A 15214-nucleotide genomic window follows, 5' to 3' on the forward strand; every position below is an offset into this window, starting at 1 on the left:
TCCTGAATAGCAGAAGAGAACAACCGTGCAGTTCTGATTGATGGTGCAATGGAACCTGGAGACGAGGGACACTAATGGTTGAGAGGGGCTGGCTTCTAACACGCCTTCTTCTGTTTTTATGGGCAGTTTTATAAGGTGAAGCCAGGGGATGCAGTGAGCTTATACTTAACACAGTTTTTTCTCAATCTGGCTATTATAATTAGTCATTTCCTTCCTGGTTGAAGCATTAAGTTTTTAGTGTTGTAAGTTTTTGCCTTTGTGCTACATAATCATGTATTTTCGTGAGAAGTTAGAAGAGGCTGCACTGGGCATTGTGAATGCTGGTTTATGTGCTAATGATTTTTCTTACCCCTTTCCTTTAAATAGATTATAAATGAATCAGTCCTTTTATGTGATAACTACCTTGTGTCTGCTTTCAGGCCACGCACAGATTGTCCATCTCCTTTTAGAAAGAAATAAGTCTGGAACCATCCCATCTGACAGCCAAGGAGCAACACCCTTGCACTATGCAGCTCAGAGTAACTTTGCTGTAAGTAAACCATGACAATTTTCTTTTTTTTTAATTAAATTTTTATTTTGATATAATTGTAAATTCACATGCAGTTGTAAGAAATAAAACAGCAAGATCCCATGTACCCTTCATTCAGTTCACTCCAGTGGTAACATCTTGCAAAAGTATAATATAATGTCATAAACTGGAAATTGATATTGATATAATGCGCTGACCTTATTCAGATTTTCACACTGTTACATGTACTCATTTGTGTGTTTGTGTAAGCAATTATTTGTTAACAATTGCTCATACTGTTCACTCTCTGATTCAGGTGATAGTCTGAATTTTCATAAAGCTGTTAGTCACATGGGAAGTTTTAAAGAATTTTTATTTTAACTATTCAGTGTAACATTTTGCTTTACTGTAAGTGTACTTAATCTTTTTTGTTAATTGTAAGGCACTAAAGACAATCTAGTGTTTGGCAATCTGTAATTGTCCTGAAGGCAGTGGGCAAGGCTTTAGAACTAGAAAGACCTTGGCTAGAATCTTGACTGTGCTATTTGCTAGCTGTATGACCTTGCATAAGTTCTTAACCTCTATGAATCTTAGTTTCTTCATATGTAAAATGAGAATAATTATACCTTTTCTTTTAGGATTATTGTAAGGATTAGAGAAAGTTTATGACCAGTGCCTAGTGTAATACCTGGCATAGAAATTGCATTCATTGTTATTATTATTTGTGCTAATAATTTTGTATATTGTACATCTGAGAAAGCAAAAATATGAGTTATTGATATATCCAAAGATATTAACTATTATTAATAGTTCCTTCCTGCCACCCTTTACAATTTACAAAGTACTTTCTCATCCATTATGTCACTCAGTCCAGCCAGCAACATGATAATGTCTAGGCTGCTTCAGCCTCCTGAGTATGAGTGGCCACTAAGAACTAGAGACACATCCAAAGAGGCACACATTAATGCAGTCACAGTGGATTTTGCTGCCTTCTACATGAGAGTGCATAGTGAAACACCTGGTTTCATTAAATTATGAGAATGTTATCATCAGCATAGTATAATTCTATCTTCCTGACCTCCCCAAATGCACTGTTGAATACACTGAATTCTTGGATTGAGAAAACCTCTTATTTTCCCACTTTTCTTTCTCTCTGATACCCAGAGCAACTATAACAATCATCCCCCTTCTTGGCATTCCTAAAAATCTATTCTGTATATCACCTAAAGTTTTGGTAAACCATTATCTTCTATTATCTCCCAAGATCTCAGAAAAATACAGAGTTTTTGAGGAGGAGTTCATTCTGATTACACATAGGTAAGAAATCCAATTGGCCCAGTCTAGTCAACCTATGGAAATCAGAATTCAATCCATATTTCAACATAGGCCTATGAAAGGACATGTTATCCCTACTTACAGATGAAGAAACCAAGGTTCCAAGAGATTAAATGATTTGCTCAAGATCTTGAACCCAAGTCTTAGACTCCAAATTTAACCTATGTACAGAAACCAGTAATTAAGTAACTGGGCTAATGCAAGTAAGAAAGAATGCTAGAACATTATAGATGTTTATTCAAAGAAACACTTGCTTTAGACAATCTGCCAATTACAGAAATAGTTTTTTAATAATTATGCAAATTTTATAGGCTCAGTTTCAAGTCCCTTGATCTCCTGGGACTCTATTAATTCACAAGAGGTTGAAATTCTCTTTTTAAAAAACATCATCAACAACAACAGTCCCATAAAACCCTTGCAAACATTCATCATTAAGAAAACATACTCAACAAAGAAATGTTTACAAATTATTAAAAGAAACCCCCCAAATCACCAACATTTTAAATTTTTATTTCTTTTTTTTATAACTTTATTTATTTATTTATTTTTGGCTGCATCAGGTCTTCATTGCTGCACATGGGCTTTCTCTAGTTGTGGCGAGCGGGGGCTACTCTTCGTTTCAGTGCATGGGCTTCTCATTGCGGGGTGGCTTGTTGCGGACACGGGCTCTAGTGCGCGGGCTTCAGTAGTTGTGGCACGTGGGCTCAGTAGTTCTGGCTCGCAAGCTCTAGAGTGCAGGCTCAGTAGTTGTGGCACATGGGCTTAGTTACTCCACAGCATGTGCGATCTTCCTGGACCAGGGATTGAACCCGTGTCCCCTGCACTGGATTCTTAACCACCAGGGAAGTCCCAAAATTATATTTCTTTATTCAAATCTACTTAATAAGGACATACACTAGATCCTAAGGAGCACTAAGCTGTAATACCTCAGTAACTTAACATCTAGTTTTAAGACTAGGAAGCAGTGTGTGTTACAGTGGAAAGAGTGCAGTGATTTAACCCTGCATTCTACTCCTATTAACTGCTACCAATGCTTATATGACCTTGAGTCTAAATATCATCTGTAAAATGAGGAGCTGGACGAGATGAGCCCTTAAATTTTTTCTTGCTCTGAAATATTGATCATCAACATTTTGTACATTTTTGGCCAACTCACAGCCTCCAGAAATTGTTTTTTTCTGAAACTATTTTATTTCCATTCAAGCAAAAGTTTCTATGATCTTCCTAAAAGCTTGTAAGCATCTGAGTTTTGAGGAAAGATGCAATTTTAAATGCTATGAATATTAACCCCCATTAAAATTGTTAAACACTATTAGAATTACTAAGGGTCCTAATTTTTGTATGATTCTATAGAGGAAGGACCTTGAATGTAGGAAATGCTGAATAAATATTTGTTTAGATGAATTGAACACTGCATTTCTCAGTAACCACCCATAATTATTTGATAAATGCACTATTTTTTTTTTTTTTTTTTTTTTTTTTTTTTTTTTTTAAGTTTATTTATTTATTTTTTTAATTAGTTTCTGCTTTATAACAAAGTGAATCAGTCATACATATACATCTGTTCCCACATCCCTTCCCTCATGCATCTCCCTCCCTCCCACCCTCCCCATCCCACCCCTCCAGGCGGTCACAAAGCACCGAGCTGATCTCCCTGTGCTCTGCGGCTGCTTCCCACTATCTATCTACCTTACGTTTGGTAGTGTATACACGTCCATGCCTCTCTTTCGCCTTGTCACAGCCCACCCTTCCCCCTCCCCATATCCTCAAGTCCATTCTCAAGTAGGTCTGCGTCTTCATTCCCGTTTTGCCCCTAGGTTCTTCATGACATTTTTTTTTTAAATTCCGTATATATGTGTTAGCATACGGTATTTGTCTTTCTCTTTCTGACTAACTTCACTCTGTATGACAGACTCTAGGTCTGTCCACCTCATTACAAATAGCTCAGTTTCGTTTCTTTTTATGGCTGAGTAATATTCCATTGTATATATGTGCCACATCTTCTTTATCCATTCATCCGATGATGGACACTTAGGTTGTTTCCAGCTCCGGGCTATTGTGAATAGAGCTGCAATGAACATTTTGGTACATGTCTCTTTTTGAATTATGGTTTTCTCAGGGTATATGCCCAGTAGTGGGATTGCTGGGTCATATGGTAGTTCTATTTGTAGTTTTTTAAGGAACCTCCATACCGTTCTCCATATTGGCTGTACCAATTCACATTCCCACCAGCAGTGCAAGAGTGTTCCCTTTTCTCCACACCCTCTCCAGCATTTATTGTTTCTAGATTTCTTTTTTTTTTTTTAATTAGTTTCTGCTTTATAACAAAGTGAATCAGTCATACATATACATCTGTTCCCACATCCCTTCCCTCATGCATCTCCCTCCCTCCCACCCTCCCCATCCCACCCCTCCAGGCGGTCACAAAGCACCGAGCTGATCTCCCTGTGCTCTGCGGCTGCTTCCCACTATCTATCTACCTTACGTTTGGTAGTGTATATATGTCCATGCCTCTCTTTCGCTTTGTCACAGCTTACCCTTCCCCCTCCCCATATCCTCAAGTCCATTCTCAAGTAGGTCTGTGTCTTTATTCTCGTTTTGCCCCTAGGTTCTTCATGACATTTTTTTTTAAATTCCGTATATATGTGTTAGCATACGGTATTTGTCTTTCTCTTTCTGACTAACTTCACTCTGTATGACAGACTCTAGGTCTATCCACCTCATTACAAATAGCTCAGTTTCGTTTCTTTTTATGGCTGAGTAATATTCCATTGTATATATGTGCCACATCTTCTTTATCCATTCATCCGATGATGGACACTTAGGTTGTTTCCAGCTCCGGGCTATTGTGAATAGAGCTGCAATGAACATTTTGGTACATGTCTCTTTTTGAATTATGGTTTTCTCAGGGTATATGCCCAGTAGTGGGATTGCTGGGTCATATGGTAGTTCTATTTGTAGTTTTTTAAGGAACCTCCATACCGTTCTCCATAGTGGCTGTACCAATTCACATTCCCACCAGCAGTGCAAGAGTGTTCCCTTTTCTCCACACCCTCTCCAGCATTTATTGTTTCTAGATTCCTTGATGATGGCCATTCTGACTGGTGTGAGATGATATCTCATTGTAGTTTTGATTTGCATTTCTCTAATGATTAATGATGTTGAACATTCTTTCATGTGTTTGTTGGCAGTCTGTATATCTTCTTTGGAGAAATGCCTATTTAAGTCTTCTGCCCATTTTTGGATTGGGTTGTCTGTTTTTTTGCTATTGAGCTGCATGAGCTGTTTATAAATTTTGGAGATTAATCCTTTGTCAGTTGCTTCATTTGCAAATATTTTCTCCCATTCTGAGGGTTGTCTTTTGGTCTTCTTTATGGTTTCCTTTGCTGTGCAAAAGCTTTGAAGTTTCATTAGGTCCCATTTGTTTATCTTTGTTTTTATTTCCATTTCTCTAGGAGGTGGGTCCAAAAGGATCTTGCTGTGATTTATGTCATAGAGTGTTCTACCTATGTTTTCCTCTAAGAGTTTGATAGTTTCTGGCCTTACATTTAAGTCTTTAATCCATTTTGAGCTTATTTTTGTGTATGGTGCTAGGGAATGATCTAATCTCAAACTTTTACATGTCCCTGTCCAGTTTTCCCAGCACCACTTATTGAAGAGGCTGTCCTTTCTCCACTGTACATTCCTGCCTCCTTTATCAAAGATAAGTTGGCCATATGTGCGTGGGTTTATCTCTGGGCTTTCTATCCTGATCCACTGATCTATCTTTCTGTTTTTATGCCAGTACCAGACTGTCTTAATTACTGTAGCTTTGTAGTATAGTCTGAAGTCAGGGAGCCTGATTCCTCCAGCTCCGTTTTTCGTTCTCAAGATTGCTTTAGCTATTCGGGGCCTTTTGTTTTTCCAAACAAATTTTGAAATTTTTTGTTCTAGTTCTGTGAAAAATGCCATTGGTAGTTTGATAGGGATTGCATTGAATCTGTAGATTGCTTTCGGTAGTAGAGTCATTTTCACAATGTTGATTCTTCCAATCCAGGAGCATGGTATATCTCTCCATCTATTTGTATCATCTTTAATTTCTTTCATCAGTGTCTTATAGTTTTCTGCATACAGGTCTTTTGTCTCCTTAGGTAGGTTTATTCCTAGATATTTTATTCTTTTTGTTGCGATGGTAAATGGGAGTGTTTTCTTGATTTCATTTTCAGATTTTTCATCATTAGTGTATAGGAATGCCAGAGATTTCTGTACATTAATTTTATATCCTGCTACTTTACCAAATTCATTGATTAGCTCTAGTAGTTTTTCGGTAGCATCTTTAGGATTCTCTATGTATAGTATCATGTCATCTGCAAACAGTGACAGCTTTACTTCTTCTTTTCCAATTTGGATTCCTTTTATTTCCTTTTCTTCTCTGATTGCTGTGGCTAAAACTTCCAAAACTATGTTGAATAAGAGTGGTGAGAGTGGGCAGCCTTGTCTTGTTCCTGATCTTAGTGGAAATGGTTTCAGTTTTTCACCATTGAGGACAATGTTGGCTGTGGGTTTGTCATATATGGCCTTTATTATGTTGAGGAAAGATCCCTCTATACCTACTTTCTGCAGGGTTTTTATCATAAATGGGTGTTGAATTTTGTCGAAAGCTTTCTCTGCATCTATTGAGATGATCATATGGTTTTTCTCCTTCAACTTGTTAATATGGTGTATTACATTGATTGATTTGCGTATATTGAAGAATCCTTGCATTCCTGGGATAAACCCCACTTGATCATGGTGTATGATCCTTTTAATGTGCTGTTGGATTCTGTTTGCTAGTATTTTGTTGAGGATTTTTGCATCTATGTTCATCAGTGATATTGGCCTGTAGTTTTCTTTCTTTGTGACATCCTTGCCTGGTTTTGGTATCAAGGTGATGTCGGCCTCGTAGAATGAGTTTGGGAGTGTTCCTCCCTCTGCTATATTTTGGAAGAGTTTGAGAAGGATAGGTGTTAGCTCTTCTCTAAATGTTTGATAGAATTCACCTGTGAAGCCATCTGGTCCTGGGCTTTTGTTTGATGGAAGATTTTTAATCACAGTTTCAATTTCAGTGCTTGTGATTGGTCTATTCATATTTTCTATTTCTTCCTGAGTCAGTCTTGGCAGGTTGTGCATTTCTAAGAATGTGTCCATTTCTTCCAGGTTGTCCATTTTATTGGAATAGAGTTGCTTATAGTAATCTCTCATAATCTTTTGTATTTCTGCAGTGTCAGTTGTTACTTCTCCTTTTTCATTTCTAATTCTATTGATTTGAGTCTTCTCCCTTTTTTTCTTGATGAGTCTGGCTAATGGTTTGTCAATTTTGTTTATCTTCTCAAAGAACCAGCTTTTAGTTTGGTTGATCTTTGCTATCGTTTCCTTCATTTCTTTTTCATTTATTTCTGATCTGATCTTTATGATTTCTTTCCTTCTGCTAGCTTTGGGGTATTTTTGTTCTTCTTTCTCTAATTGCTTTAGGTGCAGGGTCAGGTTGTTTACTCGAAATGCTTCCTGTTTCTTAAGGTGGGATTGTATTGCTATAAACTTCCCCCTTAGAACTGCTTTTGCTGCGTCCCATAGGTTTTGGGTCGTCGTGTCTCCATTGTCATTTGTTTCTAGGTATTTTTTAATTTCCTCTTTGATTTCTTCAGTGATCACTTCGTTATTGAGTAGTGTATTGTTTAGCCTCCATGTGTTTGTATTTTTTACACATCTTTTCCTGTAATTGATGTCTAGTCTCATAGCATTGTGGTCGGAGAAGATACTTGATACAATTTCAATTTTCTTAAAATTACCGAGGCTTGATTTGTGACCCAAGATATGATCTATCCTGGAGAATGTTCCATGAGCACTTGAGAAAAATGTGTATTTTGTTGTTTTTGGATGGAATGTCCTATAAATATCAACTAAGTCCATCTCGTTTAATGTATCATTTAAAGCTTGTGTTTCCTTATTTATTTTCATTTTGGATGATCTGTCCATTGGTGAAAGTGGGGTGTTAAAGTCCCCTACTATGAGTGTGTTACTGTCGATTTCCCCTTTTATGGCTGTTAGTATTTGCCTTATGTATTGAGGTGCTCCTATGTTGGGTGCATAAATATTTACAATTGTTATATCTTCTTCTTGGATCGATCCCTTTATCGTTATGTAGTGTCCTTCCTTGTCTCTTCTAATAGTCTTTATTTTAAAGTCTATTTTGTCTGATATAAGAATTGCTACTCCAGCTTTCTTTTGATTTCCATTTGCATGGAATATCTTTTTCCATCCCTTTACTTTCAATCTGTATGTGTCTCTAGGTCTGAAGTGGGTCTCTTGTAGACAGCATATATATGGGTCTTGTTTTTGTATCCATTCAGCCACTCTGTGTCTTTTGGTGGGAGCATTTAGTCCATTTACATTTAAGGTAATTATTGATATGTATGTTCCTATTCCCATTTCCTTAATTGCTTTGGGTTCGTTATTGTAGGTATATTCCTTCTGTTGTGTTTCTTGCCTAGAGAAGTTCCTTTAGCATTTGTTGTAAAGCTGGTTTGGTGGTGCTGAACTCTCTCAGCTTTTGCTTGTCTGTAAAGGTTTTAATTTCTCCATCAAATCTGAATGAGATCCTTGCTGGGTAGAGTAATCTAGGTTGCAGGTTTCTCTCCTTCATCACTTTAATTATGTCCTGCCACTCCCTTCTGGCTTGTAGGGTTTCTGCTGAGAGATCAGCTGTTAACCTTATGGGGATTCCCTTGTGTGTTATTTGTTGTTTTTGCCTTGCTGCTTTTAATATGATTTCTTTGTGTTTAATTTTTGACAGTTTGATTAATATGTGTCTTGGTGTATTTCTCCTTGGATTTATTCTGTATGGGACTCTCTGTGCCTCCTGGACTTGATTAACTATTTCCTTTCCCAAATTAGGGAAGTTTTCAACTATAATCTCTTCAAATATTTTCTCAGTCCCTTTCTTTTTCTCTTCTTCTTCTGGAACCCCTATAATTCGAATGTTGGTGCGTTTAATGTTGTCCCAGAGATCTCTGAGACTCTCCTCTGTTCTTTTCATTCTTTTTTCTTTATTTTGCTCTGCATCAGTTATTTCCACTATTTTATCTTCCACCTCACTTATCCGTTCTTCTGCCTCAGTTATTCTGCTATTGATCCCATCTAGAGTATTTTTCATTTCATTTATTGTGTTTTTAATCGATGCTTGATTCATCTTTAGTTCTTCTAGGTCCTTGTTAACTGTTTCTTGCATGTTGTCTATTCTATTTCCAAGATTATGGATCATGGAAATAGAATCTTGGATCAGCTTTACTATCATTATTCTGAATTCTTTTTCAGGTAGACTGCCTATTACCTCTTCATTTGTTAGGTCTGGTAGGTGTTTATCTTGCTCCTTCACCTGCTGTGTGTTTTTCTGCCTTCTCATTTTGCTTATGTTACTGTGTTTGGGGTCTCCTTTTTGCCGGCTGCAGATTCGTAGTTCCCGTTGTTTTTGGTGTCTGACCCCAGTGGCTAAGGTTGTTTCAGTAGGTTGTGTAGGCTTCCTGGTGGGGGGGACTAATTCCTGTGCTCTGGTGGTTGAGGCTCGATCTTGTCTTTCTGGTGGACAGGTCCACGTCTGGTGGTGTGTTTTGGGGTGCCTATGGCCTTATTATGTTTTTAGGTAGCCTCTCTGCTAATGGGTGGGGTTGTGTTCCTGCCTTGCTAGTTGCTTGGCATAGGGTGACCTGCACTGTAGCTTGCTGGTCGTTGACTGAAGCTGGGTGCTGGTGTTGGGATGGAGATCTCTGGGAGATTTTTGCTGCTTGATATTATGTGGAGCTGGGAGGTCTGTTGTGGACCCGTGTCCTGAAGTTGGCTCTCCCACTTCAGAGGCACAGCACTGGCTCCTGGCTGCAGCACCAAGAGCCTTTCATCCACCCGGCTCAGAGTAACAGGGAGAAAAAGTAGAAAGAAAGAATTAGTAGAAGAAAGAAATAGAGAGGGAAAGAAAGGAAGAAGGGAAGAAAGGAAGGAAGAAAGGAAGGAAGAAAGAAAGGAGGGAGGGAGGGAGGGAGGAAGGATGGAAAGAAAGAAGGAAAGAAAGGAGGGAGGGAGGGAGAAAGGAAAGGATGAAAGACAGGAGGGAGGGAGGAAGGAAAGAAAAAGAAAGTGGAAAGAAGAAGGGTGGGAGGGAGGAAAGAAAAAGAAAGAAGGAAAGGAGGAGCGGAGGGAGGGAGGGAGGAAGGGAGAGTAGGAAAAAAAGAAAGAGCAGGTAAAGTAAAATAGAATAAAGTATGAAATATAGTAGCGTTATTAAAATTAGAAAGTAATTATTGAAAAAAAAAAAAAAAACGGACCGATAGAACCCTGAGACATATGGTGGAAGCAAAGCTATACAGAGAGAATCTTACACAGAAGATTACACATACACATTCACAAAAAGAGAGCAGGGGGAAAAATCAAAAATCTTGCTCTCCAAGTCCACCTCCTCAATTTGGGATAATTCGTTGTAAAAAGAGGAAAAGGGCGAGAAGTCTGAAATCTTGCTCTCTAAGTCCACCTCCTTAATTTGGAATAATTCGTTGTAAAAAGAGGAAAAGGGGGGAAAGTCTTAAATCTTGTCCTCAAAGTCCACTTCCTCAATTTGGGATGATTCGCTGTCCATTCATGCACTCCACAGACGCAGGGCACATCAAATGGACCGTGGAGCTTTAATCCGCTGCCTCCGAGGCTGCACAGAGAGATTTCCCTGCCTCTGCTCTCACAGCTCCCGGGTCTCAGCCTTGGACCTGGCCCCGCCTCTGCGCGTAGGTCGCCGGAGGGCGTCCGTTCTTCGCTCAGACAGGACGGGTTTAAAGGAGCCGCTGATTCGGGGGCTCTGGCTCACTCAGGCAGAGGGGAGGGAGGGGCGCGCAGTGTGGGGCGGGCCTGCGGCGGCAGAGGCCGGCGTGACGTTGCAGCAGCCCGTGGCGCTCCGTGCGCTTTCCCGGGAAAGCCGTCCCCGGGTCTCGGGGACCCCAGCAGTGGCGGGGTGCACAGGCCCCCCGGAAGGCGGGGCGGACAGTGACCCGCGCTCGCACACAGGCCCCGCGGCGGCGGCAGCGGCGGCGGGCCGCGGCGGGCGGGCGGCGGCGGCGGCGGCGGCCCACGCCCGTCTCCGAGGTCCGTGCCTTACCCGCGGCTCGTGCCTGTCACCGGCGCTTCCCCAAGCAGCCCTCTTAATGCCCTCTCCTCGCGCACCAGGAAACAAAAGGGAAAAAAGTCTCTTGCCTCTTCAGCAGCTCCAGACCCTTTCCCCGGACTCCCTCCGGGCTAGCCGTGGTGCACTAACTCCTTCAGGCTCTCTTCCTGCCGCCAGCCCCAGTCCTCTCCCTGCGCTCCGACTCACTATTTTTAAAAATAGCAACAAAACATACAGTGAGAGAATGTATTAGGCTTCTCTGCAGTTGAGTTTTTTAAATTAATTGAGGATGATCATTCTCAATTATTAGAATGTTGAATGAGGGAGTTAGGTTATATTTTTGAAGTGCTATGAAAACTAAAACCAATGTATAAGGACAGAAGATTGTTACTTTCAATGGAAATTGTAATTTCATTATTCATAAAAAGATAATTTCATTTGATTCAAAAGTAGAGGAGGGCTTCCCTGGTGGCACAGTGGTTGAGAGTCCACCTGCCGATGCAGGGGACACGGGTTCGTGCCCCGGTCCGGGAAGATCCCACATGCCGCAGAGCGGCTAGGCCTATGAGCCATGGCCGCTGGGCCTGCGCGTCCGGAGCCTGTGCTCCGCAACGGGAGAGGCCACAACAGTGAGAGGCCCGCGTACCGCAAAAAAAAAAAAAAGTAGAGGAAAAAATACTTTGCTTCTTAGTGGAAGTCACATATAACATTGGCTTTCTTACCAAAGAAAATGCCACTCTCTTGTCTCAAATTTTTAAATGAAGTTTTCTTACAGGAAACAGTTAAAGTGTTTCTAAAACATCCTTCATTAAAAGATGATTCAGACCTTGAAGGAAGAACATCCTTTATGTGGGCTGCTGGGAAAGGCAGTGATGACGTCCTTAGGACTATGCTGAGTTTAAAATCTGACATTGACATTAACATGGCAGACAAATATGGAGGTACAGGTAAGAACTGGCAGACATATTCAGTTTGCTTTCATTCAGGCTTCAAAGTGTAGATGGTGCTACTTTGCAAAATTGTAAGTTGAAACCATCGTTCCTAATCTAATATTGTTTGACTTTCATCTTAACTTTTTAAGTTTAGGTTGCCAGGACATCACTCCAACGGCTTTATTTCTTCCAAGTATTATGGCTAAAATTAGCCTGTGTTTCTACCAAGTGAATCTTGGCATTTGATTTACAAGCCTTGTTGCTCCTTAGACATGATTGCGGGAACTCTTCTGATTATATATCTTTGTGTAAAAAAGAATGAACCTGCATTTTAAAACTATACATACCTAGCAATTATTAGCTATATTTTCAAACATTTAGAATTACATTTTAGAGAATGCAAACATCTAAGTATGTTCTCACCAGTCTCATTTAATATGCTCTTTTCTCAGTTTTGAACAGCATTGCTGCATCCTGAATCTCCCATTTCAGAGTTAACCTCCCATGTCTCTAGAAGCTTCAAAGCTTCAAAAGCTCTTACTAGGTGCTTCCTTTAATCTCTTTTTCTAATAAGAGAGCCCTCTAACCATGTGTTGATTAGTAAGAGAAGTATAAGTTTTTTAGCACTCATTGTCACCTTAGAGGTCTCTTCCTTATATACTGCAGTCAGCCCTCCGTATCTGAGGGTTTTGCATCTGCGGATATGGAAGCCTGACTTGTATTCACTGTACTATACCATCTTATATAAGGGTCTTGAGCATCTTCAGATTTTGGTATCTATAGAGGCTCCTGGAACCAATCCCCCACAGATATCGAGGGACACCTGTATATCCAAATTGAAAGTCAGAAAGAGAAAGAAAAATCACACAACAGCACAATAACACTGAACAGAACAAAACCTCAGCTCTGAGCTTCTCAATGTTATGTTTTTTTATTTGTAGAAACATACTAGAGCTGTTTGCACCTACCTGTTATCCTGGATAAGATCTTTCTTGACCACCGACACTATTGATATAGCACTTGGGGGACAGAGGGGAATGGAGTTGCTACACCTCGTATCTCCCTCCCTATACCTAGACCATCGCACCTTCTAATTTTTTAAAAAGAGTTTTTAGGTAATATCAATTTTGATAAAGGCTTTAACTTTTGAAAGTATTGAATATTTCTATACCAAAGCTTCATAGTAGACCTTAAGCTTCTTAAGGAGTATTGTATAGACACATAGGACATTGAGTTTATAAATGATCTGAATATTTAATTTTTTTGTCAGACTTGTATTAGTATGAAGTCTTTATCACTAGCATCACTCTTTGTTTAACTTTTCATGTATTTTAATAAAGTGTGGGCTAGGATACTTGCATTCTATCGACCAAAGTTGCCTTTCTGATGTGCATCATGGTTGGGGTTGAGACATAAATTCCTCTCAAATTCATTCATCCCCTGGGCTCTTTATCCTAAGGAGATTTTATTATATGTCAGAGGTACCTTCCTGACATTTCTCTTCTATGCAGGTGAGTTCATTTCCATCATCCCTCTACAGAGTTGTTTTGCCTTAATTAAAAATGAGTTCTTATCAATAGCAATATATGGGTATTATTTGGATCTTGATTCAAATAAATCCATTACAAAAAAATTATAAAGCTCTCAGGAAAATGTGAACACTATCTGGATATTTGATATTACAAAACTTTTGTTAATATTTTTTAGGTATGAAAATGGGCCTCTCTTTTCTTTGCATGGCTAGGGCTGGGGTTCTGCAAACCACATTCCCTCATTCCCACATTCCCAGCCGGGGAGTCAGCCCACAGGGGGCAGTACAGGGAGACTGGAAAGCTGGAAGAGGAGCATGGGAGTGCATCTTCCTGTTTGCTTCCTATTCTTGTTTTTGTTTCCCGTTCCTGTCAGCATTACCCTAGTAAGTCTCACACAACAGAGCACTGAGAGCTTGTTCCAGTGGCAACAGTTAATTTCACTTTGCAGTTTTTCCAGCACCCACGGTAGCAGCCAAAGAGCACCCTCCTCAGAGATACCAGCAACAGCCAAGCAAAGCCCCTCCTCTGAGGTCTGAGTTTCAGCTCTGCCGGGTGCCTCTTCTGAGCATTTAAAGTTGTAATAATTCCATCCTCTTCTTTTTGTTTCCTCAGTCTTATAATTGCTAGCCATTTTCTGCATTTACTGCCTCTGTGATACCTTAGTGTTCCCTTTTTGCTTTTTCAGTTCTTCAGTACAAAGGTAGCAATTCTTCATATTGAATTCTATCGGTTAGAGTTATATGAGAGATACTCTGACTGATACAGTGGTTGTGTTTAAAAAAAGAATCCTTGTCTTTCAGACATACTAAAATATTCACAAACGGAAGCATATGACTCTAGAATTCTCTTCAAAAAATCAGAAGTGGGGGAATGGATAGCAGTTAGATGGAACAAGATTAGCCAACACATAATTGTTGAATCTGGGTGATGACAATATTGAGTTCACTGGGCTATTATTGCCTTTACTTTTGAATATGTTTGAAATTTTCCATAACAGAAAGTTATTGAAAATAATTTTTAAAGCTCCTAGGTAAACTTGTACTTTTTCAAAGAGGGAGCAGCAATAGTAGTCTAAGATTATGTTTTAAAATAAATGAAAATAGTCAGAAATGGGGAACTTCCTTTAATATCATTAATTCTATCTTATGCTTAATTGAAATTTTGTCTGTTTTTTTTTTAAATTTGACATTGATATTTGTCTGAAGAGTATCTGTTGCATACTTGAAGCCACATTACATAATTGTAGAATTTCAGAATTAAAAAGTACCTTAAAGTTAAATCTAGTCCACGGTTTTCCAAACCATGTTCTTCGGAACAACACGTTCCTATAGAGGTACCTGAAATGTTGCTGAGGGGTAAATGCTTAAGTGAGTAACCCTCTACCCCTACTTTAGTCAGAACCACTCAACTCTTAACTATTTTATATGTTGGATGTTGTATAAAATTTCATCTGGGAGAAAAAAAAAGCATTCTTATGCTCTTAAATGTGAAAATCAAAGAACTCTCACAGATATATCATGCCTTAACTTGCCTTATAACATTCTCACCAGTGTTTTTCACCAAAGACATCTCCCCAGTGTCTTTCAGCCTCTGGTTGAACAGCTCCAATATAGAGAACCCATTACTTCCATCTTAATCTCACTCTATTAGGGTGCGCTTCCTTATACTGAGCCAAAATTTGTCAAACTGAATGTTCCACTCTGCGTTGTCTTCCGTATGACACACTTAAGATTTTTGAAGTCTCTCACAC

At 39.4% G+C, this 15214-nt stretch overlaps 1 protein-coding gene across 1 annotated transcript in view; it reads left to right on the forward strand.

Moving 5' to 3' along the window:
• Positions 1-15214, forward strand: part of INVS (inversin) — a gene marked incomplete at its 3' end in the record, with an annotated part of 154852 nt that overhangs the window by 81075 nt on the left and 58563 nt on the right. Inside the window, 2 exon segments of the mRNA XM_081236598.1 lie at positions 420-529; positions 11776-11947. Coding sequence (XP_081092724.1) covers positions 420-529; positions 11776-11947 — 282 coding nt within the window.

This window comes from Mesoplodon bidens (assembly GCF_964165515.1).
Source record: "Mesoplodon bidens genome assembly, chromosome: 6".
NCBI lineage: Eukaryota > Metazoa > Chordata > Mammalia > Artiodactyla > Ziphiidae > Mesoplodon > Mesoplodon bidens.